The 20,669-nt window shown below is 50.0% G+C and overlaps 1 protein-coding gene across 6 annotated transcripts in view; it reads left to right on the forward strand.

The window, feature by feature from the left end:
* Window positions 1-20,669, forward strand: part of fam120b (family with sequence similarity 120 member B) — a 107,545-nt gene that overhangs the window by 15,819 nt on the left and 71,057 nt on the right. For all 6 annotated transcript variants that reach the window (XM_085979639.1, XM_085979666.1, XM_085979676.1 and 3 more), the window contains exons 2-5: window positions 1,321-2,376; window positions 6,900-7,080; window positions 8,745-8,858; window positions 12,473-12,648. In XM_085979639.1, coding sequence (XP_085835765.1) covers window positions 1,363-2,376; window positions 6,900-7,080; window positions 8,745-8,858; window positions 12,473-12,648 — 1,485 coding nt within the window. In that variant the 5' untranslated portion in view covers window positions 1,321-1,362. The remainder of the gene's footprint in view (window positions 1-1,320; window positions 2,377-6,899; window positions 7,081-8,744; window positions 8,859-12,472; window positions 12,649-20,669) is intronic.

Below are 20,669 nucleotides of genomic sequence, written 5' to 3' on the forward strand. Positions count from 1 at the left end.
CACTTAACATGTTCATCTGAAATAAGCAAATAAAATAGCGGATAGAGGACATATACTGTCACAACACAGTGGCCTAGAAATTCGATGACAATGCGCCCCTTTTACAGGCGTAAAACTGGCGCAAAAGCATTCAATATGGCGGATGGTATGCGCGCACTCTTGCTGAGGTGGAAGCACTTCCCATATTGGTGTAGGTGTCGAGTCGTCCAAGGCCCACGCCTGAAGCAGGCGTTGGACCCTTTGCATTAACGCCTCTTTCATACTCCCTTAACCAAATTGGTTTGCCCTGACTGGCTGCATGCAGTAAAGCGTTGTCTACACCTTGTTGGGATCTGGAATGCGCTGCCTGAAAGAGTGGTGGACGCAGATTCAATAGTAACATTCAAAAAAGAATTGGATAAATACTTGAAGGGGAAACATTTACAGAGTTATGGGGAAAGAGCAGGGGAGTGGGATTAATTGAAAAGCTCTATCAAAGACCCGGCACAGGCACAATGGGCCGAATGGCCTTGTGTGCTGTATAATTCTATCATTCTACACACGGCCTAAGCAGTGCAAAGGGACTGTTGCAGGCGGCCACATGGAAAAAGTAAGATTTGTAAAATATACTTGCCTGATTATGGGTGGGTGGAGCAGGGGTGCTCCTCCCGGCTCCACTGCAGCTCGTTGGACCACTGCCTACACCCACTCAGCACTGTCCCAATCGCCAAACTCCCTGTCCTGATCAATCCCTGGGCCCAGTTCGCATGGGTCGATCCCTGGGCCTGCACACTAGCCAATTTCTAAGCCGGTACATTTTCCAGGATATAGAGTTATTCTTTGGGAAGTTGAAGTCAGCTCAGTTCACTGGTAACACTCTCATCTCCGAGTCAGACGGTTGTGGGTTGAAACCCCACTGCCGGGTTTGAGAACACAATCTAGGCTGATCCGTCAGTGCAGTACTGAGGGGGTGCCGCATTGGCAGAGGTGCGGTATTTCGGATGAGCCATTGAAGCGAGCCCAGCCGCCGCCCCCCCCCCCCCCCGAAGACGTAAAAGATCCCATGGCATTTTTTCAAAGAGTCGGGCAGTTCTCCTCGCGTGTGGATTAACACTCATCCCTCAGCTAACACCGGAAAAGCAGGTCATTCATCTCTGCTATTTGTGGGGTCTTGCTCTGCGCGCATTGGCTGCTGCACATTTGCCTACAAAACAACAATGACTGGGCTTCGAATGTAATTCATTGGCTGTGAAGCACTTTGGGATCTGAAAGGTGCGACGCGAATGCAAGTTTTCTTTCTTTATATTTGATTGTCGGATATTTTCCTTCCCTTCTCTCCAGCCTTCCAAAGCTATTTGCTGGGATTATTAACTGACCTCGGCAATGGGTGTGAAGGGTCTCCAGCGGTTCGTGGATCACGTCTGCCCAGCTTCGAGCGTGCAGGTGGATTTGAAGGAGATGGCAGAGCAGCACCGGCGCTCCCACCCTGGACGTTCCCCCATTGTGGTGGTGGACGCCATGGCATGTCTGCGATACTGGTACACCCCACAGGCCTGGGTGCACGGCGGGCAGTGGCGCGAGTACCTGCAGAGCCTGAAAGCCTTTGTGGCTGCTTTTTCAGCGGCCGGCATCGGGCTGGTGTTTTTCTTTGATGGGGTAATAGAACAGAAGAAAAGGGATGAATGGGTCAAGCGGCGCCTGAGGAACAACCGAGAGATAGCAAAGATCTTCCAGTATATAAAAGCAAAGGCCTGCCAACCAGAAAGAGACATGTTCTTCATTCCATCTGGGCTGGCCACATTCACTCGCTTTGCTGTGAAATCCATGGGCTTAGACACCATGTGCTCCCTACAGGAGGCAGATTATGAAGTAGCCAGCTATGCCAGTTTAAATGGCTGCATGGCGATCCTGGGTCAGGACACAGACTACCTCATTTTCGACACTGCGCCGTACCTTTCCGTTAGCAAGCTGCGTCTGGACAAGCTGGCCACTGCCATGTACTGCCGAGAGAGTCTCTGCCACTCCCTCAGCCTGCAGATGACGGACTTGCCGCTTTTGGCCTGTCTCCTCGGCAACGACGTGGTGCACGAAGACGTGGTGGAAGGACTGAAGCGCCAGTGCCTGGCTGGGTACTCCCCAAGCGGCCCAAGTGCGAGGCAGAGGAAGGAGGTGGTCGCGGCAGTGGCACATTACATCTCCGGCATGGCCCGTACGCACGACACACTGAGAAAGGTGGAAAGAAATATGCAACGCCACTCAGTTGAAAGCTTGCTGGAAGTGGGAGTGCAATCCTACATACTTCCTGGGCAGTATTCACCGTGGCTTCCTCAGAATAAAACATCTCCCGTGACAGGCCATCGTGTAAATGTCATGTACCCGGACCAAAAGATTTTGCAGGTGCGTATTTGACTAGTAAGGTAGGTAACGTATGCTTAATGGAATGAGTTGATGGAAACTGTGCTGGAAGTACCTAAAGTATTCAAGTGACAAGTGCCCAATGTATTAGGAAATACAAACTGTTTTTGTGACTTACTTGAGGAACAAGAAAAGCTAGTGAGCTGAGGAACATATTTAACGAACAGTGCCTTAGTTTCAAAGTGTTAATTAGAACCAGGCCCTTTCACCTCTGGGACCCGGGTTTGTATCCAGCTCAAAGTCAAGGGATGGGTGTCGCCTCTGCTCGTTCTAACTGAAATAAGTTCGGCAGTTGCAACCCTGTTGTTACTGGCTGATAGGTTTTTTTTATTCGTTTATGGGATGTGGGTGTCGCTGGCAAGGCCGGCATTTATTGCCCATCCCTAATTGCCCTTGAGAAGGTGGTGGTGAGCCGCCGCCTTGAACCGCTGCAGTCCGTGTGGTGAAGGTACTCCCACCGTGCTGTTAGGGAGGGAGTTCCAGGATTTTGACCCAGCGACGATGAAGGATCGGTGATATATTTCCAAGTCAGGATGGTGTGTGACTTGGAGGGGAACTTGGAGCTGGTGGTGCTCCCATGTGCCTGCTGCCCTCGTCCTTCTAGGTGGAAGAGGTCGCGGGTTTGGGAGGTGCTGCCGAAGAAGCCTTGGCGAGTTGCTGCAGTGCATCTTGTAGATGGTACACACTGCGGCCACGGTACGCCGGTGGTGGAGGGAGTGAATGTTTAAGGTGATGGATGGGGTGCCAATCAAGCAGGCTGCTTTGTCCTGGATGGTGTCGAGCTTCTTGAGTGTTGTTGGAGCTGCACTCATCCAGGCAAGTGGAGAGTATTCCATCACACTCCTTACTTGTGCCTTGTAGATGATGGAAAGGCTTTGGGGAGTCAGGAGGTGAGACACTCGCCGCAAAATACCCAGCCTCTGGCCTGCTCTTGTTGCCACAGTATTTATGTGGCTGGTCCAGTTAAGTTTCTGGTTAATGGTGACCCCCCCAGGATGTTGATAGTGGGGGATTCGGTGATGGTAATGCCATTGAATGTCAAGGGGAGGTGGTTAGACTCTCGCTTGTTGGAGATAGTCATTGTCTGGCACTTCTGTGGCGCGAATGTTACCTGCCACTTATCAGCCCAAGTCTGAATGTCGTCCAGGTCTTGTTGCATGCGGGCATGGACTGCTTCATTATCTGAGGAGTTGTGAATGGCGCTGAACATTGTGCAGTCATCAGCGAACATCCCCATTTCTGACCTTATGTTGGAGGGAAGGTCATTGATGAAGCAGCTGAAGATGGTTGGGCCTAGGACACTGCCCTGAGGAACTCCTGCAGCGATGTCCTGGGACTGTGATGATTGACCTTCAACCACCACAACCATCTTCCTTTGTCCACAGTACAAACTGGCTGATAGTCCACAGTACAAACTGGCTGATAGTCCACAGTACAAACTGGCTGATAGTCCACAGTACAACCTGGCTGATAGTTCACAATACAAACTGGCTGATAGTCCACAGTACAACCTGGCTGATAGTCCACAGTACAACCTGGCTGATAGTCCACAGTACAACCTGGCTGATAGTTCACAATACAACCTGGCTGATAGTCCACAGTACAACCTGGCTGATAGTCCACAGTACAAACTGGCTGATAGTCCACAGTACAAACTGGCTGATAGTCCACAGTACAAACTGGCTGATAGTCCACAGTACAAACTGGCCTTATTTTGGCACAATTGACTCAATATCCACCCTCTTTCATTTATATAGCGCCTTTCACGACCTTAGGAGCGCTATACAGCCAATGAAGTACTTTTGAAGTGTAGTCACTGTTGTAATGTAGAGAAACGTGGCAGCCAATTTGCGCACAGCAAGCTCCCACAAACTGCAATGAGGTAAAGTCAGATAATCTATTTTAGTGGTGTTGGTTGAGGGATAAATATTGGCTGGGATACCAGGGAAAACTCCCCTGTTCTTCGATTAGTGCCATGAGATCTTTTCCATCCACCTGAGAGGGCAGACAGGGACCTTGGTTTAACATCCCATCCGAAAGATGGCGCCTCCGACAGTGCAGCAGCTCGCCAACATTACTTCGATATTAGCTCCCAGCTCCACGACCTCTACCCTTGAGAAGGTCAAGAGCAGCAATGTTGTGGGAACTCCACAACCTCCAAGTTCCCTTCAAAGTCGCACACAATCCTCAACTTGGACATGTATCACCATTCTTCCATTGTCGCTGGGTCAGAATCCTGAGTAATTCCCTCCTTCACACGACCATGGGTGCACCATCACCACAAGGAACTGCAGTGGATGAAAGAGAGGGCCCACCACTACCATGTAGGGATCAGCTAGGGATGGGAAATATATGCAGCCTTGCCCACATCCTGTTAACAGATTTGAAAATTATGGTCAAAATGCCTATTTGACGAGGATGGTTCATGTGGGAAGTGGAAATGTTGCATTGGTGCAGAACAACTTCGTCCACTGGGGTTTGAACATTAGCAAACTGGCAGGCAGTGCGGAGACATAGATCTATATATAACTCTGGTATGTGTGAGCTGGGAGGACTGGGTGCAAGATGTGGAAGGATGTTCTATTCCCGATATGTCGTCCTTCACTTTCAGAAGGATAACGTCAACAATATATGTGCCCTTTAAATTCTGAGGTTGTTTTTCTGTCTCTTTCTCTTTCATTTAAAAAAAATCAAGATCACCTTCCTTTCAGGTAGGTTTTTTTTAATGACTTTTTTAATTAGAATTTTTATGTGCAAAGAAAGGGATGTCAGAGACTGAGAAGCAGAACACCATCCATTTTGGGCACCTAATGTTGGCATCAAGCACTCCCAGATCAGGCAGAGCAAAGTAAGTTCCCTCAACAATGTGCCTCAGACGAGCAACCCAACCACGTGCCATTTTCCATTTCCCACCCCCTCTGAGTGAGATTGCCAAATTAGCGGACCCACACTCACGAGGAACTGTTCAAACTCACTTGACCCATTAGGAACTGTTCAAACTCACCTTACAGCCAGCAGGCAGTGGCGAGTGGGCAGGATTTGAAGCTGGACTTCGGAAAAGCCGCTGTCTAATCGAATCCGCTGTCTAATCGAATCTGTGCATTGGGCATAAAACCTGGAATGAGCTGCCGCTGGAAGAATATTTTCCATGGAGTCAAACAGAGCACGGTGATTTAAAAGGAATGGTTCATTCAAATAGGCCATTAGTAACCAATGTCCCTCAGAGGGCAGTAACAGTATTAGTTGGTTGGCCAACATGATTTTGTCAATTGATTTTCATGTTTAAATTGCTTGATTTAGAAGTAAATTGCATTTGTAGGTTGGGATCTTGTATCTATCATTGTTATACAAATATGTGATGAAGTGCGCTGAATCAGTAATGTTTCTTTGTATTGTTGGTGCCCAGTGTAAGAAATGCAGAGCTTCATTGCAGCCCTTCAGTTCGCATTTATTAGCGTGTGCACCTTAAGTTGTCAACTTTAGCTCAATCGCAGCACTCTCCCCTCCTGAGTCAGAAGTTCATGGGTTGAAGCCTCACTCTAGAGACTTGTGCGCGCACGTAATCTAGGCTGACGCTTCAATGCAGAACTGGGGGAGTAGTTATTTATTCCTCAGCCAACATCACTGAAAACAGATTATGTGGTCATGTATTGTGGGATCTTGCTGTGCTATGTTTCCCTACAGTGACTACACTTCAAGAGTACGTAATTGGCTGTAAAGGGCTTTGGGATGTCCTGAGGCCGTGAAATACGCTATATAAATACAGATTCTTTCCTTTCCTTTATCCCTCGCCTTAACTGCAAAAAGAGACGGGGTATGAGGAGCAAGCAGGCAGGTAGGGTTGATTTATAAAAAGGAGCAGGCTTGTTTGGACCGTAAAGTCTTTTCCTCTTCCTGAGTCATCAATTTTTCCAGTGAAATCATAAAAACATTTTAAAAGATTTCGCCAGAAACACCAGCCACATGAAATCTTTATGAATAAATTTGAGATGTCACTAAATAGAGTGACCCAAAGATTTCTTCCCTCATAACTCTTATGTTAAAACGAACTCGCTTTTCTGGATTGTAGAAGGGAACAATTTATAAACCACCCCGCTTAGATCATTATTGAATCCCTGAAGGGTGTCCACTAAGAGTGTCCGCTAGCCCACCTCCCAAACCCGACATCTCCAGCATCTAGAAGGACAAGGGTAGCAGGAGCACGGGAACATCATCACTTCCAAGTCACACACCATCCTGACTTGGACATTTATCGGCCGTTCCTTCATCGACGCTGGGTCAAAATCCTGGAACTCCCTCCCTAACCGCACCGTGGGAGCGCCTTCACCACGCGGCCTGTAGCGGTTCAAGATGGCAGCTCACCACCACCTTCTCAAGGGCAACTAGGGATGGGCAATAAATGCTGGTCTAGCCAGCGACGCCCACACCCCGAGAATGAATTTTATTTTAAAAATAGTATTCTCCTTAAATCTATATTCTGATGATTTTTTTTTTAATTTAAAAAGGTTGCAAGGGAGCAGCACATCAAAGCAGAAAGCTACACAATTTACAACGTCCTGAATGCTGGGGAGGTAGAGTGCAGCAACACTCTGGAAGACGAGTTGGACGCTGAACTTCCTGGACAAGCTATCGTTTACCGACCTGCTCGACAGTCCATTTATGGCATTCTTCTAGCAGCTGGACCAAGTAGGGATTCCTGTCGATGCTTAGCTTGTTCTAATGGCAGATGACACTGTTTCATGTACGGTAGCGAGCTTTTGATCATTAGCATACTTGTTTTTATTCCTGCTGATAATCGAGTGCTGATAACCGCCTCAGTGAACCTGGTGGAGTTACTAAACCTGACAATGCGAGGATGTCGAATTATCATACACACTCACATCAACTTGAACCTTCAGGTTAATAACTGTGGGACGAATCTTCCACGTGCAGTTCTTAGGGGAATTTGGTCATTAAATGGGGTCAGTTTTATCATTTGAGACATCAGGAGAGCTGAGATTAGTTTGCTTTTCTCACACAATCCCACCATGCCAGTTCCCCTGATGTCATAAGCACTTGCTCATTTAAATAGACCACTGAAAAAACCACAGAAATAAATGCTCAGAATCTAAATAACCCCGCTGTACTTAGTGGTTTGAAGCATAGAGTTATGCTTGTTGGGGTGCTGTATCTTTTTTTATTTCTTACCTTGCCCAGCCAGTACAAATTGCCAGGTTTGCATATGGAAGTCCGGTCTTTGTGCACCGCTCTTCTACAAAACCACGTACAAATTGTTGTAAAATGTATCTGCATACTGCAAGAGCTGTGTGAAAAGTCAGTGGTGTGTTGTATTTTTATCATTTATTTTTCCCACACTTCTCCCCTCCTCTACGTCTTGTAAGTTCCGTGGACACCATGCACCCTCTGGTTCCTCGCCCAAATGGCCATTCTTAGAATCATACAACCATACAGCACGGAAGCAACAACAACATTTATATAGCGCCTTTAACGTAGCAAAACGTCCCTGGCGCTTAACAAGAGCGTTAGCACCGAGCCACAGAAGGAGATATCAGGACAGATGACCAAAAGCTTGGTCAAAGAAGTAGGTTTTAAGGAGCATCTTAAAGGGGGAAAGAGAAGCGGAGAGGTTTCGAGGGGGAATTCCAGAGCTTAGGGCCAAGGCAGCTGAAGACACGGTCATATAATAGAAAAATACTGCGGATGCTGGAAATCTGAAATAACAACAGAAAATGCTGGAAATACTCAGCAGGCCAGGCAGCATCTGTGGAGAGAGAAACAGAGTTAATGTTTCAGGTCTGGGACCCTTCATCAGAATCTTTATCTGATGAAGGGTCCCAGACCTGAAACGTTAACTCTGTTTCTCTCTCTCCACGGATGCTGCCTGGCCTGCTGAGTATTTCCAGCATTTTCTGTTGTTATTTTTATTATTGAAGACACGGCCGCCAGTGATGGAGCGATTTAAAATTGGGGATGCGCAAGATGCCAGAATTGGAGGAGCGCAGAGATCTCCAAGGCTTGTAGGGCTGGAGGAGGTTACAGAGATAGGGAGGGGCGAGGCCATGGAGGGATTTGAAAACAGGGATGTGTATTTTAAAATTGAGGCGTTGTCAGACCAGGAGCCAGTGTAGGTCAGCGAGCACAGGGGTGATGGGCGAACGGGACTTGGTGCGAGCTAGGATACGAGCAGCAGAGTTTTGAATGAGCTCAAGTTTATGGAGGGTGGGAGGCCGGCCGGATGGCTTCCTTCCACACTGTAAAATTCTATGAAGATGTGTTCAGCATTTTGCAAAAAACTAAAAGAGGGCATCCTGAGACAGCTGATAATCCGATTTGAAATTCTTTGTGTCTAGATGCCCAACCTGATGCAGCCAGATTGTGTCCAACAGTAAAGGAGTGGTTTGTATACCCGGGTAACCTGCTCCAGCAGCCAGATCTCGTGCCAGCTTTACCACCAGAGCTACCAGGTATCGCCCTCATCACATTTTTTGCGTTTCGACAAATTTAGCAAACCCATAGAAAGAGCTTGCATTGGTAATAGCCCCTTTCATGTCCTCAGGACAGCACAACGTATTTTACAACCAACAAAGTGCTTTTGAACTGCAGCCACTGTTGCAATCGAGGGAAACGTGGCAGCCAATGTGCACACAGTAAGATCCCACAAACAGCAAGGAGATAAATGATCAGTTGATCTGTTTTAGTGGCATTGGTTGAGGGATATCTGACACCTGACCTGGGAATGCTTGATACCAACACTGACTGCAGAATCTAGAGAAGTGTTCCGTTTCCCAGCACTGGTGTCACTTAACTTGATGTGCACATAAATCTTAACGGGGGCGGGGGGAGGGAGAATGTTCAATAAGGAATAAATCATTTTAGTTTTTAGCATTTCCAACAATAATTCCAATCTATAGCATTTCCAACAATAGCACAAAATTTTCCGTTCGCAGGCCTCCCGCAGGCGGAGGGGCTGCGATCTGGAAAAATCTGCGCCAAGACCGGGAGGTGCAGAGTTCCGTTCCTGGGCCTCTCCAAACTGCTGGTGCGCAGGGCCCACGTATCCCAGAGGCGCAGGCGGTTCGCAGCGTCCCTGGGATCACGTGGGCCATGGGGAGCCAATCAGAGAAGGGAATCTCCCTTCATACATTTGACAGGAAGACCTGTCAAATATATGAATGGAGATCACCCCCAAAACATCGTAAAACTAAAAATAATTTTTTTTTTAAATCACATTTTTAAAATGAGTTGAAATCACATAAATTAACTATTTTAAACAAAAATTTAAATTTTTGAAAAAAATAATTAAAGTTTTTAACGGGGCTAAAAATAAACGTATTTTTCTTTAAAGTATTTTTAAATGATAAATCAGTGGGGGAAATTTTTTTTAAAAACTTTTTTGAACTCTTATCCTGATAAGAGCAGGCCTTACCAGGCGCAAGAATTGTAAGGGTTTTCTGCGGGCGGAGGGTCTCCAATAAGCGGAACTCTCCACCCACAGAGGCCCTTCTCCAGGGCAGCCGGAGGATCTGTCAAGAGCTTTCTTGACAGATCGGAAATGCCGGTTTCCAGCGCATGCGCGGTGCATGCCTGAAACCAGCATTTCCGATGTCCCTACGGGTGGGTACACAGCCCGTACCCACCCGTAGGGATCGGAATATCCAGCCCAATATTAATTACAATCTATGCATTGTAACTTTTCCCCAGTTTCTAGAGGGAAACCTGCTAATTGAGATGAAAAGAAACATTGCGACTTCTGGAACCTGAAATAAAAGCAGAAAATGCTGGAAGTAAGCTGCAGGTCTGACAGCTTCTGGAAAGAGAGTGGGTTTTTAAAACAAAAAGGTTAACCTTTTTTGGGCGGAGATCCTTGGACAGAACCCAAGGGTCCCATGCTGACCCCCAACCCGTCTTTTTACAGATGCCGACAGACCTGCTGTGTATTTCCAGCATTCTGTTTTCATTTGAATGTTCCTGGTGAATATGTTCTCTAATTATCAAATAAAAAGAGCTTTTTAAGATGTTGCCCTTGTCACTGACCTCTGTGTTAGCTAGAAAAGTTCTGTTCCATTTGACTATTGGGCCTTCACAAGCAGACCATGTGTGCACTTTCCAGCACAGGCGCAAAGGTTAGCAGGAACCCTGGATGGTTTTTCCCCTCTCTAAAATAGGGGCGCTGAGGCTAACTCGTGGTCCTACTGTCAATCCGGCTGTGATCAGCAACTTAACACAGACCAGGAATTTCCATAGCTATCTGGTCAAAGCGAGTCAGCTACACAATGGCCTGCAAGTTGCAGCCAGCGGCAAAGCAAAGATGTTCATCGCTGGCCCTGAAGTAAGCTTCCCACAGAGATCTCGCGATCTCTGTGGTGAGAATTTTGGCTTTTCCGACATTCAGTTGCGATCAGTGCAAGCTATCTGAGGAAGGCTGTTCTTGCCATGGAGGGAGTGCAGCGAAGATTCACCAGACTGATACCTGGGATGGCAGGAATGACGTATGAGGAGAGATTGGGTCGATTGGGCTTATACTCGCTGGAGTTTAGAAGAATGAGAGGGGATCTCTTTGCAACTATAAAATTCTAACAGGACTAGACAGACTAGATGCAGGAAGGATGTTCCCGATGGCCGGGGAGTCCAGAACCAGGGGTCACAGTCTAAAGATAAGGGGTAAGCCATTTAGGACAGAGATGAGGAGGAATTTCTTCACCCGGAGAGTGGTGAACCTGTGGAATTCTCTACCACAGAAGGCAGTTGAGGCCAATTCATTAAATATATTCAAGAAGGAGTTAGATATATTTCTTAAGGCTAAAGGGATCAAGGGATATGGGAGAAGGCAGGGACCGGGTACTGAATTTGGATGATCAGCCATGATCTCATTGAATGGCGAAGCAGGTTCGAGGGGCCGAATGGCCTACTCCTGCTCCTATCTTCTATGTTTCTATGGGGAATCCATAGTGCCAGCTGCTGTGACGTGAACAAGCTGTCTCAGCAGCCAATCACAATGCAGAATTCTCACGGACTGGGAACCAGGAGGTGAATAAGCTCCTTTTTATTCTAATTTTTAAAAATGTTACAGAGAGCGAAAAAAAGATTGGGGCTCCCACATGGGGTAAAGGTAAACCTGAAATAAAGATGAACGAACTTTTAAAAAATATATAGCGCAGTCAGTGTCGGAGCAGTGAATGACTGACCGCAACTTCAGGATTTCCACGTCAGAGTACGCATGCGCTAAATCCTGAAGTTGCGGTCCGTTTAAAAGTGGTAATGACAGTGTTCGTTCGCTGTTACTACCCATCACAAATTCTGGGCCATTGACTTTACCGACTGAGGCACCAGGGGAGCTCCCATCTGTGTTTTACGCCATTCCTTAATTTAAGGAGATGGGAATCATCATTCCCGATGCAGGAGCTTAACATAGAAACATAGAAGATAGGAGCAGGAGTAGGCTATTCGACCGCTCGAGCCTGCTCCGCCATTCAATGAGATCATGGCTGATCATCCAAATTCAGTACCGTGTCCCTGCCTTCTCCCCATACCCCTTGATCCCTTTAGCCTTAAGAAATATATCCAACTCCTTCTTGAATATATTTAATGAATTGGCCTCTACTGCCTTGTGTGGTAGAGAATTCCACAGGTTCACCACTCTCTGGGTGAAGAAATTCCTCCTCATTTCTGTCCTAAATGGCTTACCCCTTATCCTTAGACTGTGACCCCTGGTTCTGGACTCCCCGACCATCGGGAACATCCTTCCTGCATCTAGTCTGTCCAGTCCTGTCAGAATTTTATAAGTTTCAATGAGATCCCCTCTCATTCTTCTAAACTCCAGCGAGTATAAGCCCAATCGACCCAATCTCTCCTCATACATCATTCCTGCCATCCCAGGTATCAGCCTGGTGAATCTTCGTTGAACTCCTTCCATGGCAAGAACATCCTTCCTCAGATAAGGCGACCAAATGGCTAACTAAAAGCTGTCTAGTTGCACTGCGAGGGTGCTATATCAGCCAAACCAGCAGGCGCTGTTTACCGAAGTATGTTTGCATTTGCTGAAGCGGGCGGTAACCTAAACCAAATCTTTTATTTACAGGAGGAACTCCAGATTTACAAACCTTGTGGTTGACAGAGGGGTCGGAGGTTACGAAGTTGCGTTACTGCACATTTCTAGCATGTTTTGGCTTACAGGATTTTGCTGATGAGCTATTTCCTCTGGAGCTTCCCACTGCTGTTGCTGCTTGCTGCCTGTTGATCTATATTACGCTGCAGGTAGGGAGAAACGATTGCACATTTTGATCAAGGCCATTCATTTGCGGTTTTCATGGCATAATGGACGGAATATGAGTTCTTAAACGCCAGTGCAAATCCCATTACCCAATAACGCAATAAAAATACAGCCTGCTTTATTCAGTCACCATAAACAACTGGGCATAGCTATAAACGATTGGAATGTGATCTCAAAACAACAGTAAACATCCCAGAATTCCATTTAATAAAAACAAAATTGAATTTATTCGGTCATTGTAACTCGGCCCTGATTATAATCCAGAGATGTAATGGAAATATTTTGAGTAGGACGTTACTTTTTCATCCTTTAACTGACTGTCATTTTTATATATTTTCTTAATCTACGCAGACTTTTCTGTTTTATGGAAGAATGCTGACCACTCAGTATTAGACCCCACAATGCTGACTTGGAAACTAACACACTTCCACGTTTTTAAATTCGTTCTGAGGATGTGGGCATCACTGGCCAGACTGGCATTTATTGCCCATCCCTCAGAAGGTGGTGGTGGGGCGCCTTCTAACTTGAGTGGCTTGCTAGGTCACTTCAAAGAGCTTGTTAAGAGTCAACCACATTGGTGTGAAAGAAAAGAAAGACTTGCATTTATATATAATCTTTCACAACCACCAGACGTCCCAAAGCGCTTCACAGCCAATGAAGTACTTTTGAAGTGTAGTCACTGTTGTAATGTAGGAAACGCAGCAGTCAATTTACGCACAGCAAGCTCCCACAAACAGCAATGCGATAATGATCAGATAATCTGTTTTAGTAATGTTGATTGAGGGATAAATATTGGCCAGGACACCGGGGTGAACTCCCCTGCTTGTCTTCGAAAAAGTGCCATGGGATCTTTTATGTCCTCCTGAGAGGACAGATGGGGCCTCGATTTAATGTCTCATCTGAAAGATGGCACCTCCGACAGTGCAGCACTCCCTCAGCACTGCACTGGGAGTGTCAGCCTAGATATTTGTGCTCAAGTCCATGGACTGGAGTCAGATATAGGCCAGACCGGGTAAGGACGGCAGGTTTCCTTCCCTGATTGGTACCGTCCATCCTGATAATATAGAAACAACTAATGTACTGTTAAATATTTTTGCAGTGTTGTTTTTGACCTGCAATATTTACGTAAATATTTAAAACAACTATTTCAAATTAAACCAGGACTCCAGGACATCGGCACAAAATGGTAAAAGGCAAGTTCAGAAAGCACTTCTTTATGCCAAGAGCGATTCATACATGAAATGGTCTCCCTGGTAGGGTAATGGTTGCAAAGCCTCGAGCGTTATTAAAGAAGCAGTTGGATGCTTTACTGGCAGGTGGGTAAGTATCGATGGAAGGATGAGCTTGATGAGCCCAATAGTCTTCCTCATCTTTATATTAGGCTGTTGCCTTGTCAGAAGTTCACAATGGAATAGTTGTGAGTTGTTCACAGTGTATTTCCAGCACTGGGAGCAACTGGGAGCAAGAAACTTGGCTGATTTTTCGCTTCCCCAGCCCAGGGCCACAGACATGAATTGCAACGCTGCACAGCCACCCTAATTCTGTAGAGAAAGGGGATGGTAACTGAACATCAATGGTACCTGCCAGTGAAACTGGTAAAGAAATTCCAAACAGCAGCAGCTTCATGCACTGAAAGAATGTAGCCAGAATAACCAAAGCTCAAAGGTTTCCTAGTTGAGAGCAGGTAGCTGTCGAGGAACAGTGCTATGTAAGGGGAAGTACTTGTCCCCAGGTAGTTGGCTTTTTTTTCAAACAGTTTGTTTTGAAAACAATCACACTGCATTGTAGCAAAAATTCAATGGAGACTAGGTAGGGAGGGAGACTAGGTGGGGAAGGAGAGAGAGACTGGGCGGGGAGAGAGAGACTGGGCGGGGAGAGAGAGAGAGACTGGGCTGGGAGGGAGAGAGAGACTGGGCGGGGAGGGAGAGAGAGACTGGGCGGGGAGAGAGAGAGAGACTGGGCGGGGGGAGAGAGAGAGAGACTGGGCGGGGAGAGAGAGAGAGACTGGGCGGGGAGAGAGAGAGAGACTGGGCGGGGAGAGAGAGAGAGACTGGGCGGGGAGAGAGAGAGAGACTGGGCGGGGAGAGAGAGAGAGACTGGGCGGGGAGAGAGAGAGAGACTGGGCGGGGAGAGAGAGAGAGACTGGGGGAGGAGAGAGAGACTGGGGGGGAGAGAGAGAGTGGGGGAGGAGAGAGAGAGAGAGTGGGGGAGGAGAGAGAGAGAGACTGGGGGAGGAGAGAGAGAGAGACTGGGGGAGGAGAGAGAGACTGGGCGGGGGGAGAGAGAGAGACTGGGCGGGGGGAGAGAGAGAGACTGGGCGGGGAGAGAGACTGGGCGGGAAGGGAGAGAGAGACTGGGGGAGGGAGCAAGAGACTGGGCGAGAGAGAGAGAGACTGGGCGGGAAGGGAGAGAGAGACTGGGGGAGGGAGCGAGAGACTGGGCGGGGAGAGAGAGAGAGACTGGGGGAGGGAGAGAGAGACTGGGCGGGGAGGGAGAGAGAGACTGGGCGGGGAGAGAGAGAGAGAGACTGGGCGGGGAGAGAGAGAGAGAGACTGGGCGGGGAGAGAGAGAGAGACTGGGGGAGAGAGAGAGAGACTGGGTGGGGAGAGAGAGAGACTGGGCGGGAAGGGAGAGAGAGACTGGGCGGGGAGGGAGAGAGAGACTGGGGGAGGGAGAGAGAGAGAGACTGGGCGGGGAGAGAGAGAGAGACTGGGCGGGGAGAGAGAGAGAGAGAGACTGGGCGGGGAGAGAGAGAGAGACTGGGGGAGGGAGAGAGAGTCTGGGCGGGAAGGGAGAGAGAGACTGGGCGGGAAGGGAGAGAGAGACTGGGCGGGGGGAGAGAGAGAGACTGGGGGAGGGAGAGAGAGAGAGACTGGGCGGGGAGAGAGAGAGAGACTGGGGGAGGGAGAGAGAGAGAGAGAGAGAGAGAGACTGGACGGGGAGAGAGAGAGACTGGGCGGGGAGAGAGAGAGAGACTGGGCGGGGAGGAAGAGAGAGACTGGGCGGGGAGGGAGAGAGAGACTGGGCGGGGAGAGAGAGAGAGACTGGGCGGGGAGGGAGAGAGAGACTGGGCGGGGAGGGAGAGAGGGACTGGGCGGGGAGGGAGAGAGAGACTGGGCGGGGAGAGAGAGAGAGACGGGGAGGGAGAGAGAGAGAGACTGGGCGGGGAGAGAGAGAGAGACTGGGCGGGGAGAGAGAGACTGGGCGGGGAGAGAGAGACTGGGCGGGGAGAGAGAGACTGGGCGGGGAGAGAGAGACTGGGCGGGGAGAGAGAGACTGGGCGGGGAGAGAGAGACTGGGCGGGGAGAGAGAGACTGGGCGGGGAGAGAGAGACTGGGCGGGGAGAGAGAGACTGGGCGGGGAGAGAGAGACTGGGCGGGGAGAGAGAGAGAGAGACTGGGCGGGGAGGGAGAGAGACTGGGCGGGGAGAGAGAGACTGGGCGGGGAGAGAGAGAGACTGGGGGAGGTAGAGAGAGAGAGACTGGGCGGGGAGGGAGAAAGAGACTGGGCGGGGAGGGAGAGAGGGACTGGGCAGGGAGGGAGAGAGAGACTGGGCGGGGAGAGAGAGAGAGACTGGGCGGGGAGAGAGAGAGAGACTGGGCGGGGAGAGAGAGAGAGACTGGGCGGGGAGAGAGAGAGAGACTGGGGGAGGAGAGAGAGACTGGGGGAGGAGAGAGAGACTGGGGGAGGAGAGAGAGACTGGGCGGGGAGAGAGAGAGACTGGGGGAGGAGAGAGAGACTGGGCGGGGAGGGAGAGAGAGACTGGGCGGGGAGAGAGAGAGACTGGGCGGGGAGAGAGAGAGAGACTGGGCGGGAGGAGAGAGAGACTGGGGGAGGAGACTGGGCGGGGAGAGAGAGAGAGACTGGGCGGGAGGAGAGAGAGACTGGGGGAGGAGAGAGAGACTGGGCAGGGAGGGAGAGAGAGACTGGGCGGGGAGAGAGAGAGACTGGGCGGGGAGAGAGAGAGACTGGGCGGGGGGAGAGAGAGACTGGGCGGGGGGAGAGAGAGACTGGGCGGGGGAGAGAGAGACTGGGCGGGGAGAGAGAGAGAGACTGGGCGGGAAGGGAGAGAGAGACTGGGGGAGGGAGCGAGAGACTGGGCGGGGAGAGAGAGAGACTGGGGGAGGGAGCGAGAGACTGGGCGGGGAGAGAGAGAGACTGGGGGAGGGAGAGAGAGACTGGGCGGGGAGAGAGAGAGAGACTGGGCGGGGAGAGAGAGAGAGACTGGGCGGGGAGAGAGAGAGAGACTGGGCGGGGGGGAGAGAGAGAGACTGGGCGGGGGGAGAGAGAGACTGGGCGGGGAGGGAGAGAGAGACTGGGCGGGGAGAGAGAGAGAGACTGGGCGGGGAGAGAGAGAGAGAGACTGGGGGAGGGAGAGAGAGAAAGAGACTGGGCGGGGAGGGAGAGAGAGACTGGGTGGGGAGAGAGAGACTGGGGGAGGAGGAAGAGAGAGAGACTGGGCGGGGAGAGAGAGAGAGACTGGGCGGGGAGAGAGAGAGAGACTGGTGGAGGGAGAGAGAGAGAGAGACTGGGCGGGGAGAGAGAGAGACTGGGCGGGGAGAGAGAGAGACTGGGGGAGGGGGGGAGAGAGAGAGACTGGGGGAGGGGGGGAGAGAGAGAGACTGGGGGAGGGAGGGAGAGAGAGAGAGACTGGGCGGGGAGGGAGAGAGGGACTGGGGGAGGGAGAGAGAGAGAGCCTGGGCGGGGGGAGAGAGAGAGAGACTGGGCGGGGAGAGAGAGAGACTGGGCGGGGAGAGAGAGAGAGACTGGGCGGGGAGAGAGAGAGACTGGGCGGGGAGAGAGAGACTGGGCGGGGAGAGAGAGAGAGACTGGGCGGGGAGAGAGAGAGACTGGGCGGGGAGAGAGAGAGAGACTGGGGGAGGGAGAGAGAGAGAGACTGGGCGGGGAGAGAGAGAGAGACTGGGCGGGGAGAGAGAGAGAGACTGGGCGGGGAGGGAGAGAGAGACTGGGGGAGGGAGAGAGAGAGAGACTGGGCGGGGAGAGAGAGAGAGACTGGGGGGGAGAGAGAGAGAGAGAGACTGGGCTGGGAGAGAGAGAGACTGGGCGGGAAGGGAGAGAGAGATTGGGCGGGGAGGGAGAGAGAGAGAGACTGGGCGGGGAGAGAGAGAGAGACTGGGCGGGGAGGGAGAGAGAGACTGGGCGGGGAGGGAGAGAGAGACTGGGGAGGAGAGAGAGACTGGGCGGGGAGAGAGAGAGAGACTGGGGGAGGAGAGAGAGAGAGACTGGGCGGGGGGAGAGAGAGAGACTGGGCGGGGAGAGAGAGAGACTGGGCGGGGGGAGAGAGAGAGACTGGGCGGGGGGAGAGAGAGAGACTAGGCGGGGAGAGAGAGAGACTGGGGGAGGGAGAGAGAGATACTGGGCGGGGAGAGAGAGAGAGACTGGGCGGGGAGGGAGAGAGAGACTGGGCGGGGAGAGAGAAAGAGACTGGGCGGGGAGAGAGAGAGAGACTGGGGGAGGGAGAGAGAGAGAGACTGGGCGGGGAGAGAGAGAGACTGGGCGGAGAGAGAGACTGGCCGGGGAGAGAGAGAGACACTGGGCGGGGAGAGAGAGAGAGACTGGGCGGGGAGGGAGAGAGGGACTGGGCGGGGAGGGAGAGAGGGACTGGGCGGGGAGGGAGAGAGGGACTGGGCGGGGAGGGAGAGAGGGACTGGGCGGGGAGGGAGAGAGTGACTGGGCGGGGAGGGAGAGAGAGACTGGGCGGGGAGAGAGAGAGAGCCTGGGCGGGGGGAGGGAGAGAGAGCCTGGGCGGGGGGAGGGAGAGAGAGACTGGGCGGGGAGAGAGAGAGAGCCTGGGCGGGGGGAGGGAGAGAGAGACTGGGCGGGGAGAGAGAGAGAGAGACTGGGCGGGGAGAGGGAGAGAGACTGGGCGGGGAGGGAGAGAGAGACTGGGCGGGGAGGGAGAGAGAGACTGGGCGGGGAGGGAGAGAGAGACTGGGCGGGGAGGGAGAGAGAGACTGGGCGGGGAGGGAGAGAGAGACTGGGCGGGGAGGGAGAGAGAGACTGAGAAAAATATCAAACCAAAAGCATCGGCAACCAAACAATCCGGACCTACGTACTAGATACAATGAAACCCTCAAAAGATATAAACACACCATTAGGAACAAAACACAAAACTATACCCACAAAATACTCGAAGAAATTGAAAACTCCACCAATCCAAAACAATTCTGGGAAATGTGGAATAACCTGAGTACAACACAATTGCAAGCATTACCAATCCAAGATGGCGACATCTGGAGAACACATTTTGAAAACCTCTACAAAGACATCCCAAAAAACAAAACAAACCCAAGTCAACATCAGGTCACAGAAAAACTCCACACATTAGAAGCAACAATTAAAGACAACCAAAACCCTCTAGACTCCCCAATCACATGGAAAGAACTGGCCACAAAAACAAAATCTCTCCACCTAAAGAAAGCCTGTGGCCCAGACAACATCAAAAATGAAATGCTAAAGTTCAGCAATATGGAGATGCAGGGTGCGATACTCAAACTATTCAACATCATATTACGCTCAGGCTGTTTTCCCGATATCTGGTGCCAAGGACTAATCTCCCCCATATATAAAAGTGGAAACAAATCAGACCCAAATAACTACCGCGGCATCTGTGTCAACAGTTGTCTAGGGAAGTTATTCTGCAGTATTCTAAATAGTAGATTACTTGATTTTCTTAACAAACATAATATCCTCAGAAAAAACCAAATAGGCTTTCTTCCAAAACACCGCACCGCCGACCATATCTATACCCTTCACACCCTCATTGAAAAACATAAACACCAAACAAAAAATGGGAAAATATTCGCCTGTTTCATCGACTTCAAGAAAGCCTTTGACTCTATATGGCACGAAGGGCTCTATTATAAACTTCTTCAGTGTGGAATAGGGGGCAAAGTCTATGACCTTATTAAATCAATGTATCTGAAAAACAAATGCGGGGTCAAAATTGGAGACAAACGCACCGATTTCTTCACCCAGAGAAGAGGCGTCCGGCAGGGCTGCAATTTGAGCCCGACCCTGTTCAACATATACATAAATGAATTAGCAGACATGCTGGAGCAAAGCGAGTCACCAGGTCTCCGTCTCCTGGATGGAGAAGTGAAGTCCCTGTTCTATGCGGACGACCTGGTTCTGCTGTCTCCCACAGAACAGGGATTACAGCAACAACTAGACCTACTCGACAAATACTGCCAAAATTGGGCTCTAACAGTAAATCTAAAGAAAACCAACATCATGATTTTTCAGAAAAGACCCAGATGTCAGGAAAACAAATACCAGTTTACCCTCAGTGATACCACTATAGGACACACTATGAGCTACACCTACCTTGGTCTAACTATTACAGCATCAGGGAGCTTCAGCATAGCAGTGAATGCACTAAAAGAAAAAGCCCGAAGAGCCCTATATGCAATAAAAAGAAAATTCTACAACATCCAAATCCCAATCAAAATCTGGCTCAAAATTTTTGACAGCATAATCCTGCCCATTGCACTGTACGGTAGTGAAGTATGGGGCCCGCTAAATCACCAAAGCTACACTAAATGGGAAAAACACACAATAGAAGCCCTACATGCAGAATTCTGCCGAAGCATCCTTCGCACCCAAAGAAAAACGCCAACAAATGCATGCAGAGCCGAACTAGGCAGATACCCACTGATAATAAACATCCAAAAACGAGCACTAAACTTCCTAAATCACCTCAAATCTAGCTCCCCAGACACCCTTCATTTCAAAGCCTTTCAGACCCAAGAGCTAAACCCAGAAAAGAGTCCCCTGAGTCAGCTGCTACTGAAACTAAGTACTCAGCCGGACCCTGACCAGCCCCAGACCAACACAGCCGTCCAAACACCAATCCGAGTGAACCAAATCATTAAACAATGCAAAGAAACCTACCTGGAACATTGGAACAAAATAACCGAAAACCAAAGCAGATTAGAATGTTACCGGGCCCTAAAAAGAGAATATAAACTGGCAGACTACCTCA

Source organism: Somniosus microcephalus, chromosome 3 (assembly GCF_052327205.1).
Source record: "Somniosus microcephalus isolate GS21.2 chromosome 3, FLI_Smic_1.0, whole genome shotgun sequence".
Taxonomy (NCBI): domain Eukaryota; kingdom Metazoa; phylum Chordata; class Chondrichthyes; order Squaliformes; family Somniosidae; genus Somniosus; species Somniosus microcephalus.